This window comes from Eleutherodactylus coqui, chromosome 8 (assembly GCF_035609145.1).
Source record: "Eleutherodactylus coqui strain aEleCoq1 chromosome 8, aEleCoq1.hap1, whole genome shotgun sequence".
Classification (NCBI taxonomy): Eukaryota; Metazoa; Chordata; class Amphibia; order Anura; family Eleutherodactylidae; genus Eleutherodactylus; species Eleutherodactylus coqui.
The window spans coordinates 92,455,695-92,472,553 of record NC_089844.1 but is presented as its reverse complement, the minus strand read 5'-3'; the positions used below and the strand labels follow the sequence as shown (position 1 = coordinate 92,472,553).

The 16,859-nt window shown below is 48.3% G+C and overlaps 1 protein-coding gene and 1 long non-coding RNA gene across 2 annotated transcripts in view; one reads left to right on the top strand and one right to left on the bottom strand.

The window, feature by feature from the left end:
- The window catches only part of STAM2 (signal transducing adaptor molecule 2), a 44,022-nt gene extending 38,868 nt beyond the window's left edge, over positions 1 to 5,154 (bottom strand). The window contains exon 1 of the mRNA XM_066576024.1: positions 4,982 to 5,154. Within this exon, the coding sequence (XP_066432121.1) occupies positions 4,982 to 5,021 (40 nt within the window). The 5' untranslated portion in view covers positions 5,022 to 5,154. The remainder of the gene's footprint in view (positions 1 to 4,981) is intronic.
- A 3,425-nt stretch (positions 5,155 to 8,579) lies between these two features.
- LOC136576599 (uncharacterized) lies at positions 8,580 to 16,505 on the top strand. The gene is made up of 3 exons (XR_010786390.1): positions 8,580 to 8,631; positions 8,722 to 8,897; positions 16,447 to 16,505. It is a non-coding gene; the product is annotated as an uncharacterized lncRNA (long non-coding RNA).
- The last annotated feature ends 354 nt before the right edge of the window (positions 16,506 to 16,859 follow it).

Sequence of the window (16,859 nt, the reverse complement as noted above, 5' to 3'; positions counted from 1 at the left end):
GCTCTGATGACACATTGCCCGACGTCCGTGTGCTGCTTGATGCGAGAATCCGGCCGTCTGAAGCAGGTAAAGGGTATATCCCCCCTGTGTCAGGGCGGGTTTGTGCGGCCCGTTTAGACAGGCAGATCACGGATGAGAACTGTTTGCTTCTCGTTCAGCGCTTCACATTCACACGGAGTGGGGAGGGTTTAATCGTAACGAGATGTAAATTGGTTTTTGTGCCGGTTGAAAATGAACGACAGACGTAACGATTATGGCGCAGTTTCGGTTGTTATAATGAATTCTCAACAATAATCGCTACGTGTAAATGGGCCATAAGAAAGGTAAAAGTTGTTGGCATTTGGGGCGCACTTACACCTTCAATCCTCCTCAAACCTGCGACCGCAATCTGGCATATTGGACTAATAGATTATAAGGTAAAGGCTGGAGACGTGAGAGTGCAGCGTGCGGCGCTGCTGTTAGGGCTTATTCACATATGCCAAAGCATGTGTTGGTTGTGTGAATACGCTGCACATTTACGCAACTGTAAATCACTTACGTCCAAGTATTTCGCCTGTTCCTACGAGTTTGAGCGCAAATAGAGTGCGTATTTGCGCATGCAAAAGGCCCCATGTATTTCTGCTGGCCCATTCACTGCAATGGCCTACCGGGGGGCGTAATATTCACCGAAACAGGGCATGCCGCGTATTTTGACAGGCGATCGAACATTGCGTGAAAAGATACGCTCATGTGAACGAGCCCTTTGGAATCAATGTGTTCTATTCACTGCGTATTACGTGCGCAAAAATTGTGTGCTTAACACAGAGCGCAAACACATCCTTGTGAGCGAGCCCTCACATAGATCATGGAGAACCACTAGTGAGCTGAAGGTCAGATCAAGAGCAGGAACACCCGATCTAGTCGCAAAACAGTAATTAGAGCTGAACTACTAGTTTACATCACAGCGATGACCTGATTCTGCTTCCCTGTAATAATCGGGTTCGGACGTCTCGGTGCGACGCACGGGATGATCCCCGGAATGCTGAACGTGTCACAGCGGCGCTGAATGATGCATCAAACAACCCTCTGCGGGAACCAGCGCGGCGACGATTAACGCTTCGTGATGCACTGGAGGGCAGACACTGCAAGACCCCCATCACCCTGCAGGACCCACACTCCCCGCATCAAAAACTGCAGTGGCGTTTCTCCCAGAAGCCACCTTTGGGGTGTATTTACACGAAACTGACTAATTACTGTAAAAAAGCAACATTTTCATTAAAAAATAAATAAATAAACCTACTAATTGGAAAAAATGGTGAAAAATGTTAGCACAATAACGAGAAGCGCACAAATTATCGCTGGCGGTGTTTACACTGGACGACTAGCTTCATTTTCACTCATTTAAACAATTTTTGAACACTAATGGTTCCGTGTAAAGGGGCCTAAACATGGCTGCACTCAGCGATATTAGTCGTTGGCTTCAACTACACCTTAGGCTGGCGGGAGGCGCTGCTCACCTTTGAACAACATTTTACAAGCAACTTTGTTTACTCATCACATAGTAAAACTTTACAGCCTGCGGCCGGGTGCGAGCGCCTGAGACCGCCGGTGCCTGATCAGCTCTAATGGGTTTGTGTTCATGAACTCCACAGGACCCGCTGCAGCCTACAAGGCCCCTCAGACCGAATTCACGCGGGATGTATTTGGGCAAGTAATACGCAGTGAATAGAGCCCATTGATTCCAATTGGTTCGTTCACAAGCGTGTACTTTGCGTGTGCATTTTGGCGCCACACACACAAAGTCAATAAACAAACATGCTCTATATTTCTGTGTATTTGCACAATCAATTCCCCATAGAAGTCAATGGGGATACGCAAACATGTGCGCAGTACGCAAGGAGATGCGTGAGGCTATGCGTAATCCCGCTGGGTAAAGAACACATCAGGAACTAATTGGTCATTTCAATTAGTGCATTTGTTTGTTTTCCGTGCACAAATGAACACGTCCTGATGGAGGAAAAAGGACCGTAAAATACGCCACTACGCTCGCAAAAAAGCCTCGCTCATAGCACAACATTTTTGCGCCAAGACTCATGTAGTTGTGCCTGCGCCGTGTGAAGTAGGCCTTACAGTCTCTGCCTTTACGGTAGTACATAGCTGCAGTCACAATCCTGCTGGTTGGAAACAGTCAGTAAGGCCATGGGGATTCTGCTTTCAGCTCTATTTGGGGAATCCGGACAGACGGATGAGGTCACAGCGGTGTCAGTGCCTCTACTATGGTAGTGAGTACCGTCCCCCACCTCTCTCTCATATCCCCAAATCACCCGGGGAAGCCCCCCAACTCCCCTCCCCCTCTCTAGTGTAGTCTGTGACAGCTTCTATAGGGGGCGCTATAGTCTGCCAGTTGGTAACAACAGGTTCAGCCATTTTTATGGTACACCATAAGGGTGACCACCCACTACAGTTCTTTTTCACTGCGAAATTTGCGGCGTTTTTTTTTTCGCCGGGGGTCTGTGGGACTTGTAATGTTACAATCGCGATTTCGTGGTAAATTGTGATTTTGGCGCGATGCGTTTTTAACATTAGAAAGCCGCAAAGACACCTGGAAAAAAATAACACAGCAAATTTGCAAACGCAAGTGGGTAGTCACGATAAGGCCAGTATCACACAGGCGTATTGAGACACGTTCGCGGCACGCATCCATAATATGACCGAATCACAGCAGACATTAAAACCGCGATCCGTACTCATCCCCAGATTCGCCATCCTCGGTTTTATTTTCTACAGGTCAAACACGGTCGCACCCGACGGAAAATAACCGCAACGAACGCAAATACGGACGCAAAAATGAAAAAAAGTAGCGCTTGCTGCGTTCATAAAATACGGCTGTGAAAACTATGGCCATACGACTAGATACATAGATTTACGTGCGCTAAACACAGAACAAAGACAGAGTAAAACTCCGCCGTCCGGAAGCGCCCGGGGTGGAGTCACATGAGCTGTGAAAATACACCACTAAAAAATCTATTTTTCTCCTTAAAACGTAGATGGCGGAATCCACAGCGAAGTCCCAGGAGGCAGGCAGCTGGCGGAGCGGATTCATAGTGTTAGACTACCAGTGCGTTACACCTGCTCTCTGATTGGCCAGAGCTGTTCACATGATCAGCACTGGCCAATCAGAGGGCAATAGAGTGTGCACTGGGCGGTTAGAAAATTACTGCAGCCAACTGACGAAAACGGGTCCGAAAATGGCGGATCAGAGAGACGGCAGAGAAGGACAACTGGAGGCAACATCCCTATAAAAAACATAAAACCCCTTTAGCTGATCTAAAACTCTCTCACACTTTTCATAAAGAAGTTCTGCAGCAGCTGCAGGGCACAGTCCTGTGTAATACACATTGCAGCTCCTGCAGAACCTCTTCATAGGGTCCGTTCACATTCTGTCTGTATTAGGCCGGGCTCAGGCAACCACAATTGGCTGCGAGGCGGCACGCAGCAAGTATGCCATGAAATGGTGTACTGGCTACCAATCGCTACGCCCCATCTTGGCGTGTCTGCGAGCGCGTAGTGCGTGCCAAGATGGAACATGCAGCGGTTTTTCTTGTATTACGGACCTAAAAAAACGCAAGTGCATCTAAATCGCACGCAGAGCGAACGTACAATCGCCATGTAAACGATGCGTTGTAGGGAACGAAAATGCATAATGAGCCCTTAAAGAAAAACGGCGCTCTAATCCGCGCCAGCCACCGCCAATCAACGCTCAGCCCGGGAGGAGGAGCTTCCAGCAGGGGCGCTCTGCGCTCGTCTCCATAGGACCGCCAGGCTCGGACGCAAGAACGTGTAGGCCGCCTGCACACAGCGGAATCAGCCCCGTGCCGGCCGGTAAACCCGCGTCCGGATTGGTCTTTTGTGTGCTGTGGATGTTACGGTGGTCGCACACCCACAGTGAAAAGCGCGCCGGTGATGACGCGGATCCGCTGCGATTTCGAAATTAGAATTTTAGAATCGCGGCGGGTCGGATGGATTCCATTGACTGCGATGGAAGCCGTCTGTGTGAGTCCCGCACGATAATAGAGCATGCTGCGACTCTTCCTGCAGGTGATTTCCGCTCGTGTGCGTGGAAGTCATTTTACATGGCATGCTTCAGATGGACATCGCTGCGGAATCCGCAGCCAGACGCCTGCTGCGATTCCGCAGCAAAAATCCACCCCGTGGGCATCGGGCCTTATACAAGTACTATTCGCAGACATGGAAACCGTTTATTGGCGTGTAATATAATGTGCCGAGGGAGTAAGGCCGGGCGCACACCACGTCATTTAATAGCGCAATATGCGCGAATGGAGTCAATTAACCCTTTGCAATCCAATTTTGGACTCAGGGTTTCCTAGGGGGCTTTCTCTTTCTGCCATTATACAATGGCACCATCTGCTGGCTAAAGCCAGTACTACGGTATGTGACATGCTGGAGAGGCCCCTGACAACAGAGCGGCCAGTAATATACAGTAAGAATACCCTGCCGGACGTCTTCCAACAGCGGAGCTGTACAGCCTTCAATCAGAATGTCTTCAGACGTCAGACAGTGGACTGGAAAGGGTTAAAGTACGTAATTTTCATTGATCCATTCCCAATTGCGTATAATACCGCATATTAAGCACAATGGCGCCATCTCGTTTCTTATGGCCGCACAATAAGCACTGTCCCTACGTAATTACGTTGCATATGTACGGCATTTATATGCACTGTCGCTAAGCAACAGTGTATTACCGATTATTTCCCCCATCCTGCACCGCGGAGACGGATGACAACGGAGAACCGGAGCCATCACCCCTAGCAACCAATCAGATTCAAGCTTCTAGCCGAGTGGGAAGATGAAAGCAGCGCCGTGATTGGTTGCTACGGGCGACAGCTCCCTTGCCCTTATAGCTACCTCTATACACCCAGCCGTGATACAGGCGGCAACCAGAGTCCCTGCTCCGTAGCCAGGGCGCCCCCGTCTGACTCACCGACATCTTGGTCGAAGGGGTTGGAGCTGAAGAGCGGCATGGCTGGGGAGGGTGAAGGGGGAAGACGTCTCCGTGAACCAGGCTGCTGTCAGACGCTTCCTTGTCCGGCTTCTCCCGTCACAACATCCAACACAAGTGGCTTCCGTGTGCCCAGGGCTGTCCTTGTCCGCCTGACAGGAAATAACCCCCCTCTGAAGCCCCCTTAGTACATTACCACCATCCTAACGCTTTTCCAGCAGTCCATATATAAACAACGTCCGCATACAAACCGCTACTTTTGCATTCAGAGGCTTTAGGTACGCAATTTCTTCTCAGGCAATTCTCAGGACAGCCCCGTGTGAGGTCTTTCGTCTTTCCGAGGTCCTCAGCAGTAGGAAGGGCAGCGACGCGCCGAGGAGGAATGTCACGTGGATGACGTCATTGGGATGATAGCGCAGAAGGGGAGGGAGGCTCTGACGTCAGCAATAAAAGGAGACGTCTAGAAGGAAGGACGTTATTATTAAGGGAGCTGCGGTTGGTTTAGCTATTTAACCCATTAGTGACCAAACTCTTTTTTTCGTTTTTCCATTCTCGTTTTCTCTCCCCCCCCCCCCCCCTTTTAAAAAATTGAAACTCCTTTATGCAAGAACTTTTGCAATTTTCCGGTGCCTCTTGTTTTTACGGCGCACAAACTGCAACAAAAGCGACCTGATAACTTTATTCTATGGGTCAGTACGATTGCCACGATACCAAACGTGTATAGTTTTTTTGTTTTCTTTTTGCTGTACTACTCGTATTTGTTTTTCAAAGATATTTAATTTTTTTAAATTATTTTCTGCCGCCATCTGCTGACAGCCCTAGGTTTTTTTTATTTTTCCCATAGTTGTGCGAGGGCTCATTTTGTGCGGAACATCCGGTAGTTTCTGTTGGGACCATTTTGGAATGCATACGACTTTTTGATCGCTTTTTATTACATTTTTTCTTGGAGACAGGGTGACCAAAAAGCGCATTTCTGGCGTTCTTTATTTTTTTGGGACGCGGCGTTACCAAATATGTATTTTCGTTTTATTATTTAGATTATAAATATTGCAAAAGGGGTGTCTAGAGATGAGCGAACCTACTCGGCCACGCCCCTTTTTCGCCCGAGCACCGCGATTTTCCAGTACTTCCGTACTCGAGTGAAAAGATTCGGGGGGCGCCGTGGGTGAGTGGGGGGTTGCAGCGGGGAGTGGGGGGGAGAGGGAGAGAGAGAGGGCTCCCCCCTGTTCCCCGCTGCTACCCCCCACTCCTCCACGCGTCCCCCCGCCCCCCAGCACCCCCCGAATCTTTTCACTCGAGTACGGACGTACTCGAAAATCGCGGTGCTCGATCGAGTAATTACTCGAAACGAGTATATTCGCTCATCTCTAGGTGTTTCTTCAACTTTTTTATTACTGTTTTTTTTATAATTAGTAAAACTTTATTGATCTTATTTTTACTTTTTTTTTAGTCTCCACAGGGGACCACAACTAGTGATGCTTTGATGCTCCTGCAATATGATGTAATGCCATAGCATTCCATCGTACTGCAATCTGTCAGGCAGTCTATCAAGCCACCCCACGGGGACGGCTTGATAGGCATTCTACCATGACAGCCCTGAGGCCTTTGTGGTAGGCCAGCGGCTGCCATCACACCCGCTCGGCTCCCTGCGATCTCATCGAGGATTTAAATGCCGGCGCCCAAGTTATATGGAGGGAGATCGCTGTGCAATCTCCCTTCATACATGTCCTGCGGCTGCAGGCCGTAAAATCACGATAGGCCGGTCAATAAGGGGTTAACACCTGTGATATTTGAAAATTTAATCTGTTTATAGCAGTTTTTGTTTTTTTTTTCCTTAGGCGTCCAGTTTAAAAAGGTGTCAAGAAAAGCAAGGAAGACGTGTTTTATGTGCCTGTTTAACAATGTGTGCAAAATTCTTGTGCAAATCTACATCTGCTCAACGCAAAATGATTACTTTTTACCTGACCGAGCTTTCAAAACCTATCAGTCCGCCCCGCGCATGTCTCACCGACTCCTTGCTCAACTGCCTGGACCTGTGTGCACCATTTATTAAACTTTAGGGCTTATTCAGACGACTGTATATCGGACGGGTATTCACGCCGGCCGATATACGGCGTCTCTCTCTGCAGGGGGAGGAGGCTGGAAGAGCCGGGAGCAGTGCTCTGAGCTCCCGACCCTCTCTGCCTCCTCTCCGCCCCTCTGCACTATTTGCAATGAGAGGAGGCGGGGCGGGGTGGGGCTAAGTTTCAGCAATTAGCTCCGCCCCATCCCGCCTCCCCTCATTGCAAATAGTGCAGAGGGGCGGAGAGGGGTTAGAGAGTTGTTGGAGAGGGGGCGGGAGCTCAGAGCACTGCTCCCGACTCTTCCATCCTCCTCCCCCTGCAGAGAGAGACGCCGTATATCGGCCGGCGTGAATATGCGGCCGATATACGGTCGTCTGAATAAGCCCTAAAGGTTAATAAATGGCGCAAACATGTCTTTTCTTTTTTACGTGGCTTTAATTTACAATTTTTCTTAACCTTTTTTATGATTGCCCAAGTAATGCACTGTACTACAGCTGTACTGCAGTGTATTATCTTTTTTTATTTCAATATACCAACCATTGCAAACCAAGGAAGCAGCGTAGTGAGGCAGGTTCCATCCTCTCAATCACACCTGACACCTTAGGGCTCGTTCACACCTGCATTTGCTATTTCTGTTGTAATTCGTCTGCCTGTTCCATTTTTGGTGTAAAAAAACAGAATTCAGATGGAAACAAATAGCCCAATCTGCAGGTGTGAATGAGCCTTTAGGATAAGTTATCAATATCAGATCGGTGGGGGTTCAACTCCCAGCAACTCAGCTGTTTGAAAGGGCCATGATCCTCAGGCGAGCACTGCGTTTTCCTTTTTTTTTATTGTATACCAGAAACAGCGCTGTATATTGCATAGTGGCAGTGTCTGGTATTGCAACTCAATCCCATTGACTTGTCTTCAACTGTGTTTCGGAAAGGCTACGTGATGATGAAGGTGACATCACAAGTTTAGGCTGAGGGATGCAGCCCTTTTAGGCAACTGCTCACCCCCATCAAGCTGATAGTAAAGGGGATGTGCTAAGTTATATGCTACCTACAGGATATGGAATAACTTTATGATCTGTGGGTCCAACTGCTAAGAACCCCACTGATCCCAAAAATGGGGGTCCGCTACTCCATTCACTTCAATGACCACTCCACGGATTGCCAAAGCGCTTGACCTTGATAATCTCAGGCAATGGCATTGAAGTGAATGGATCAATAAAGCGCCTTCATGACCTCAGCGACCGACCGGACCCCCATTCTCATGATCGGTAGCAATCAGACGCCCACCGATCACAAAGCTATGCCCCATCCTTTGGATATTGGATACCTTCATATCTTGACACAACCCCTTTAATGACCCCTCCTAAGGATAGATCATCAAGTCCTGGAAAACCCCTTTAAGGAAATGCAGATCCCTTCCCTTCTGAGTTCACGGACTCAAATTCTATTGCTGTTGTGTTGCTGGAATTAGTAATATGAATTAAATACTTTTACTTTTTACATCATTTCTTTGTCTTGGCAGAACACTCTTCATTCTTCATCGGCGGAGAAGAATCAATCATTCATCGGCTCGGTAAATTGTCTCGGCGTTTATGTTCTGTTTTTTTCCCGCTAGGACATAAATAACGTTTTTTGTTGTTGATCTTCCATCTTTCTCTCTCAGGAATTGGAGTACAGATTCCTCCTGTTTTGGAACATTGCCCTAAACCTGATAGATTAGTGTTCTTAAAATGTTCCTGCTCAGAATGGGGCACAACGTCTCCGCTGTAATTCATATCAGACTGACAAGTCCCGTGCGCGGCTCCAGCAAATGCAAGAAATATCAGCTCCGAGTGGAAGGTAAAGAACTTCAATTTTTCAAGTTTTTTAAATTTTTGGTGCGACTTCATTGGGAGTGTCTGCAGGCATAAAGCCGCTGGGAGACCGTCACTGTAGATATGATGTCAGGATTGACAAGCGTCGCAGTGAACGCTGCTGACCTGCAGACTAACATTTCTCTCCGGTGGCAATATGAACATGTGCTTGCTGCTGCAGTTGGATGTTAGCACAGTCTAGTCCACATGTGTCAAACACAAGGCCTGCGGGCCGAATCTTGCCCGTCACCACATTTTAAGTGGCCCGCTGGCCATGCAACAACCAAATAGGCAGTCCACTCACACAGCCTGCAGCTCCGGTCCGGCGGCGGTGCAGAGTCTGTGATCGCTGACATCTTTCCTGCCGTGTCTCTGTATGCCGTCCTGTACGCCACGCGGATGCCGAGGTCAGCGGCTGCGGCCGGACCGGACCTACAGGATGAGTGGAATCTCTGTAGGAATGCGGGCCGACCAATTACTACTGAGGATAATGTGGGGGTCACTATTACTACCGGGGCCACTATGGGGGTCACTGTTTCTACTGGGGCCACAAATACTATTGTACCACTATGAGGAGTCACTGTCACTACTGAGACCCCGATCGGGGATATCACTACTGGGGCCTCTATGGAGGTCACTCTTATTATTGGAGCGACTCTGATTACTGGAGTCGCTTATTACTGGGGTTACTATGGGGGTCACTGTTACCACTGGGGCCAGTATGGCTGTCACTATTACTATTGGGTCCACTATGGGAGTCATTGTTATTACTGGGGCCACTATGGGGGTCACTCTTATTACTGGAGTCACTTACTACTGGGGCCACTCTTATGACTGGGGTCACTATGGAGGTCACTGTTACTACTGTGGCCACTATGGGGTTACTACGACTACCAGGGCCACTCTGGGGGTCCTTATCACTACTGGGATCACTTACTACTGGGGCCACAATGGGGAATTACTACTGGGGTCACTATTACTACTACTGCCACTATGGGGTCACTATTACTATACTGTCTTACAATTACAATCGGCCCTTTGAAGATAGCCATGTCTGTGTATGCCGTCCTGTATGCCACATGGATGCCGAGGTCAGCCGTTACAAGCTCAGGAGTGGCTGCCGCCGGCCGGAGCTACAGGGTGACTGGAATGTATGTAGGAATGCTGGCTGGCCAATTACTACTGAAGATGTTGTGGGGGTGACTATTACTACTGGGGTCACTGTTACTACTGGGGCCACAATTACTACTGTACTACTATGAGGAGTCAGTGTCACTACTGAGACTCCAATCGGGGATCCTATCACTACTGGGGCCACTATGGGGGTCACTCTTATTATTGGAGCGACTCTGATTACTGTTGTCTACTATGGGGGTCACTATTATTACTGGGGTTACTATGGGGGTCACCGTTACCACTGGGGCCAGTATGGGGGTCACTATCACTATTGCGTCCACTATGGGAGTCATTGTTATTACTGAGGCCACTATGGGGGTCACTCTTATTACTGGAGTCACTTACTCCTGGGGCCACTCTTATGACTGGGGTCACTATGGGGGTCACTGTTACTACTATGGCCACTATGGGGTTACTATGACTACCAGGGCTACTCTGGGGGTCCTTATCACTACTGGGGTCACTTACTACTGGGGCCGCAATTACTACTGTACCACTATGAGGAGTCAGTGTCACTACTGAGACTCCAATCGGGGATCCTATCACTACTGAGGCCACTATGGGGGTCACTCTTATTATTGGAGCGACTCTGATTTCTGTGGTCTACTATGGGGGTCACTATTATTACTGGGGTTACTATGGGGGTCACCATTACCACTGAGGCCAGTATGGGGGTCACTATCACTATTGCGTCCACTATGGGAGTCATTGTTATTACTGAGGCCACTATGGGGGTCACTCTTATTACTAGAGTCACTTACTACTGGGGCCACTCTTATGAGTGGGGTCACTATGGGGGTCATTGTTACTACTGTGGCCACTATGGGGTTACTATGACTACCAGGGCTACTCTGGGGGTCCTTATCACTACTGGGGTCACTTACTACTGGGGCCACAATGGGGACTCTATTACTACTGGGGTCACTATTACTACTACTGCCACTATGGGGTCACTATGACTATACTGTCTTACAATTATAATCGGCCCTTTGAAGATAGCCATAAGGCTGATGTGGCCCTTGGGGAAAATGAGTTTGACGCCCCTGGTCTAGTCTATTGGTGGTCAGATATCATGAGCTACAGGTAAACCTCATAGCAGGAGCCCATAAACAGTAGCAAAAAAAAGACACATGTCCATCCAGTTTAACCTGTTATCCTGCTTTGTTGATGCAGAGGAAGGGGAAAAAAATAATGAGGTAAAAGCTAGAGATGAGCGAACATGCTCGGCCCCGCCCCTTTTTCGCCCGAATACCGCGATTTTCGAGTACTTCACTACTCGGGTGAAAAGTACTCGGGTGCGCCGGGGGGCGGGGAGAGGCGTGGCGGCGTGGGGGGTAGCAGCGGGGAACAGGGGGGAGCCCTCTCTCTCTCCCTCTCCCCCCCCCACTCCCCGCTGCAACCCCCCGCGCCGCCACGGCGACCCCCGATTTTTTCGCCCGAGTACGGAAGTACTCGAAAATCGGGGTATTCGGGCGAAAAAGGGGCGTGGACGAGCACGTTCGCTCATCTCTAGTAAAAGCCAATTTTCCTCATTTTAGGAAAGAAAATTCTTTCCCGACTCCAATCTGTCAGTCGGAATAATCCCCGGATCACTGACCCTTCTGAAGTAATCAGTGATATAACATTTAAAATTGTAACGCTCAAGAAAGGCATCCAAGCCCCTCTTGTACTCTTACAGCGAGTTCACCATCACCACGTCCTCAGGCAGAGAGTTCCACAGTCTCGCTGCTCTTACAGTAAAGAACCCCCTTCTATGTCGCAATAGAAACCTTCTTTCTTCTAGACGTAGAGGGCGCCCCCTTGTCACAGTCACAGTCCGGGGTATAATAGATGATGGGAGAGATCTCTGCATTATCCCCTGATATACTTATACATAGTTATTGGGTTGCGACCAGGCGGCCCTTTTCTAAACTAAATAATCCCAATTTTGATAACCTCTCTGGGTATTGTAGTCCGCCTGTTCCATTTATTACTTTAGTTGCCCGTCTTTGTATCAGCTCAAGCTCTGATATGTCCTACTTGAGTGTCAGTGCCCCAAACTGTCCACAATATTCCATGTGTGGTCTGACCAGTGACTTGTAGAGAGGAAGAATATTGTCAATGTGTCCCTATCAGGGCCAGACTAAGGCCTCCCTCACACAGACGGTTTCGTACAGTGTTTAGTGCTGCCTTTTCAGCGCATCGCTAAACGCTGTACAGCGTTCCCATTCATTTCAAGGGAGCTGCTCACACAAGCATCAAAATGCAGTGCCTTCAACGCTGTGCTTTGATAGCGATGCATGTTTTATCTTTGGCCTTTTCCAACTGAGCGTCGCCCATTGAAATGAATGGGCAGCGTTAACAGCAGTACCACGATTCTGACAGCGTTAAACGGCAGCGCTAGCAGCAATAGCAAAAAAATAAGTTGATACTCACCTAACCGGAGCCCTCTAGGACCCTGCCGCGGTGCTCCGTTGCTCCGTGCAGACAGCCGTCAACTGTCAGCAGTGATAGAACATGTTTCGCTAGTGATGGGATTTGAAAATCTCGCCTACAGCAAAAGAGTCCCCTGATTGGTCCCTCTGTCTTTTTTTCCATCCTCCTTTCCGTCCTTCCATCCTTCTTTCTGTCTTTTTTTCCATCTTTCCGTCCTGTTTTTATCTAAAATGGCCCCTATGTGGTCATGTGACTGTTTTGGGGTGTTTCGTGTGTTATTAGCATTATCAGCTTCCTTGGCTGCATTTTCAGCTGGGCTGAAAACGCAGTGTTTTTGCAAATGCCTGTGTTAGGGAGGCCTTAGGCCTTATGTCCACGGGCATAATTGAACTGTGGAATCCGTGTAGTTCTTCTGCGCAGATGATCCGCAGTTCAATATGCCCATAGACTATCATTAGGTATCCGCAGGTATTTTAATACCTGTGGATGTAATTTTTTTATCCCGGTGTGTGGATCGCACGTGCAGGGAAAAATGCAGCATGCTCCGTTTTCTGCAGTTTTCCCGCATGGACGGCTTCCACAGGCTTTCATTGAAGTCAATGGAAGCCTTCCAGATCTGTGGCACGTCCGCAGCTGACACCTTGGATGTGCCACGGACCAAGGGAAAGCAGGAGTTTAAAAAAATAAAATAAGGCATGGCGCATGCGCGTGGCGCGTTGCTGACGTCCCGAATGCATCCGCCTTGCAGAAGAAAGAAGATCCGTCCACAACGGAGGAGAGCCCATTTGGACAGTTGAGTAAAATGTATTTTTTGGCTTCATGTCTGCGGGCCGGGTAGAATCCGCTGCGGTATTCTGCACGGGGAAACCATGCAGACCCGTGGACATGAGGCCTAAGGCTGCCCACAGTACGAAGCAGTTAATTATGATGGTGCACCGCCTCTCCCTACACCATGCCTTGTTCTTCTTCCATATTAATATATACAGCTCCCAAAATAATAAATAATGCTGCCTTTTCTACTGGTTTACAAGCCAAAAACACTTGTATGCCCACCTCTTGCACAGTGCCCCTCCAACCTCCCCCAAAGCTATTCCTGACTGGTCTTCTTATCTTCCCTTCTTCCAGGTCTTCAGGAGTGAGCGTGGGTATTTGGTACATGCTAAGAGATGTGATCAGTGCTAGCCTGTTCTTGGCCTCAGGGATAGGCTAGTGCCAACACTGGTCACGTGTCACAGCACATACCGCATACCTGCCCTGACCACAGAAGACCCAGAAGAATGAAAGAGACGAAGACCAATCTGGAGCAGCTTGAGATAGGAGGGGGCGCTGTACAAGAGGTGAGCATACAGATGTTTTTGGTTTTGAAATCACCACACAATTGAGCCAAATGTTTCTGGGGGTCTGGGTGCTGAGACCCCTTGACAATCCTTAAACACAGCAGCTGAAGAGCTTATCTAAATGCTGTCACTGTTCGCTAGCTGAAGACGGGCCCATAAACTATCTATTAAGCCCATCTCCAGCTAGTGAGCAGTGATCATGCTCGGGTGAAGAACTCTTCAGCTGCTTTGTTCTAGTCGAAGGTCCTATTCCTAATCATTATTTTACAGACTTGTTGAAAAGTCGTACATTGATTTGAAGGAATGCTGCCATCCAATAGGAAGCGCTGCAGAGGTATTGTTCCATCTTCCTTATTTGAATAAATTACCCAGAGGAGCATGCATGGCCTTATAAGTCTCCGCATTCACGTTTTAGGTGTCTTCTCACACCTCTTGCAAAGAAACAATGCCATCCCTCGACCCACTCACCCCCTTGGTGTCTCCACACACACCTTAAGGAGAGACGATACCCCTCTTGACCCAGGTCTTAATATCCGAACCCCCAGCAGTCCAAATTTGTGACATTTCCTTGGAAAGCACAGTTTTATTTTAAATAATACTACTAGAGATGAGCGAGTGTACTCGGTAAGGACAGATACTTGAGCGAGTATCGTCCTTACCGAGTACCTGCCTGCTCGCCAGCAAAGATTCGGGTGCTGGCGGGAGGGAACGGGGGGGAAGATCTCTCCCTCCCCCCCCCCCCCCCCCCCCCCCGCTCCCTCCTGCTCACTCCCACAACACAGCACTCACTCCTGCCGGCACCCGAATCTTTGCGGGCGAGCAGGCAGGTATTCAGTAAGGATGATACTCGCTCGAGTATCTGTCCTTACCGAGTACGCTCGCTCATCTCTAAATACTACCATTAGAGTACACAAATAATGATGCTACAGGGAGCAGTAATAGCTTCCTTTGCTGGATATGCCCCCAGAGGGATCTGCAGCTACGACCAAGACTGGCATTCTATGCCACCAAGGAAGACATTTAGTGTGAACCATATATTGTGGGAAGAGGATGGTTCTTGCGCCCTTGAGTATTTGTCACTTTTGCCCATACTATACCCTGACCTGCTTTTAGCCTAGACTGCATGGCCAGTATGCCTTGACATGCCACGTAGATCTAAGGGCCCCACTGTAGACACTCAGACGAAAGTGGCTGCACTGTAACTTTCCATTGAATTACAGATAGCTCCAAATTATACAATAATTTCCATAATCCTTCTCATTTCAGCAGAGCATCATTGGGCATGTGTGGCCGCTTTCCTGCATTGACTTCACTGATAAGACTTAAGTCTACTGATTGTAAAAACAACTTCTTTAACCCTTCTGTATTTTTAGCCTGGTTTGACTACAACTTCATCCATCAGACGCTATTCACTGCAGAATTTATGCAGATACCATTCCAGCACTTGGAAAACGTGGCTTCCAGATGGCTGCACTTTGAGAAATTGGTTGCTTTGTGACAGTTTCAGTTTGGAAATTGAACAACTTTGAGCCATGAAAAGAAACACAAAGAGTCGGGGAAAGTGCATTACATGTTGCCGAAGAAATAGTTTCAGGTCCTTGTTTATTTTTAATTCTCCAACTTGTAGCAGATGACTATCTTTAATAAGATTAGGAGCACGGCACAGACTTCAGCAGCCGCAGAATAACACCAGCTGCTGCACAATCCATAATTGGACGACTTTAGTACAAACTAGTTCTGATTTATTCATCAAAACTTGTAGGGGGGAAAGGAAGAAAATTAGTAAAAGGTCACAAACTGCTTAATTACCAGTCATTAACTAGTAAATGACACATACAGTGAGGTGCCAAAAGTCGACTAATAGCGGTATGTAAATTGAATATGAAGTGGTGTTACCTCAGGTGACACTTGGGAACGCCCCCAGGTGTGTAAGTTGTGAGATGATGTCTTGTGATTGAGGTTGTACACCTGCCAGCGTGCTCATGGCAAGTGAATTATTGGGGTTCAAATGAGGATGGGACTTTCCATTTCCAAAGTTGTGCAGTCGTTTAACATTCCTTAATCCACAAAGTGTCATATGTGCATCGGGAATACATCATAGAAAGCATTACCACCCACAGTGGACAACGCAGTGGGCACCCATTAGTGCTTAATGATCGTGACCAGTCATATCTGGCTGGACAAGCAAGAAATTACATCCATATCCAATGCAGGAGGCCCCACACATATATATCCCACAGGTCAGTGCAGCGTTCTTTAGCTTCCATAAGATATGGGAGCAGAGGACCCACCACTGCGCCTCCGTTACCACCACGAAACCGGGCCCTGTGCCTCACCTGGGCTCGTAAGGCTGATAACTGGAGCCTAGAGGACTGGCAACATATGCAGTCTGATGAGTCGTGGTACCAATTGTTTCAGGCTGATGGTAGGGTTTATGTGTTGGCACAGACTCCATGAAGCCATGGACCCTATTGTCAACAAGGTGCAGGCCGGTGGTGGTTCCATACTGGTTTGGGGTGTGTCCTTATGGCATGTGATGGCCCCACTGGTCTGCCTAAACACACCATTAACTGCTAGTACGTTTCTCTTCTTTGTGTCCATTTGCAGCTCTTCATGAACTTCATGTACCCCTCAATGATAGCATATTCCAGCAGGATAATGCCCCGTGCCATCGGGTTCAACTTGTCCAGAATTGGTTTGAGGAACATTCTGGAAAGTTCCTACGAATAATGTGACCTGCACGTTTGTCAGACATGAGGCCATTCGAGCATTTATGGGATGTGGTGGAAAGGTCCATTCACATCCGAGATCCTGCAACTACAAATACCACTGAGTTGTGGCTGGCTATCCAGACGGCTCAACATCCCTCAAGACGTCTTCCATCCACCTGTTGAATCAATGACACATGCTGCACTCCTCCGAGATAGAGGGGGTCCTACATGATATTAGTTCCTGTCCCATAACTTTTGGCACATCAGTGTACATTCTGATAATAAAAGCGAAACTCCTGTCTGAGTCCA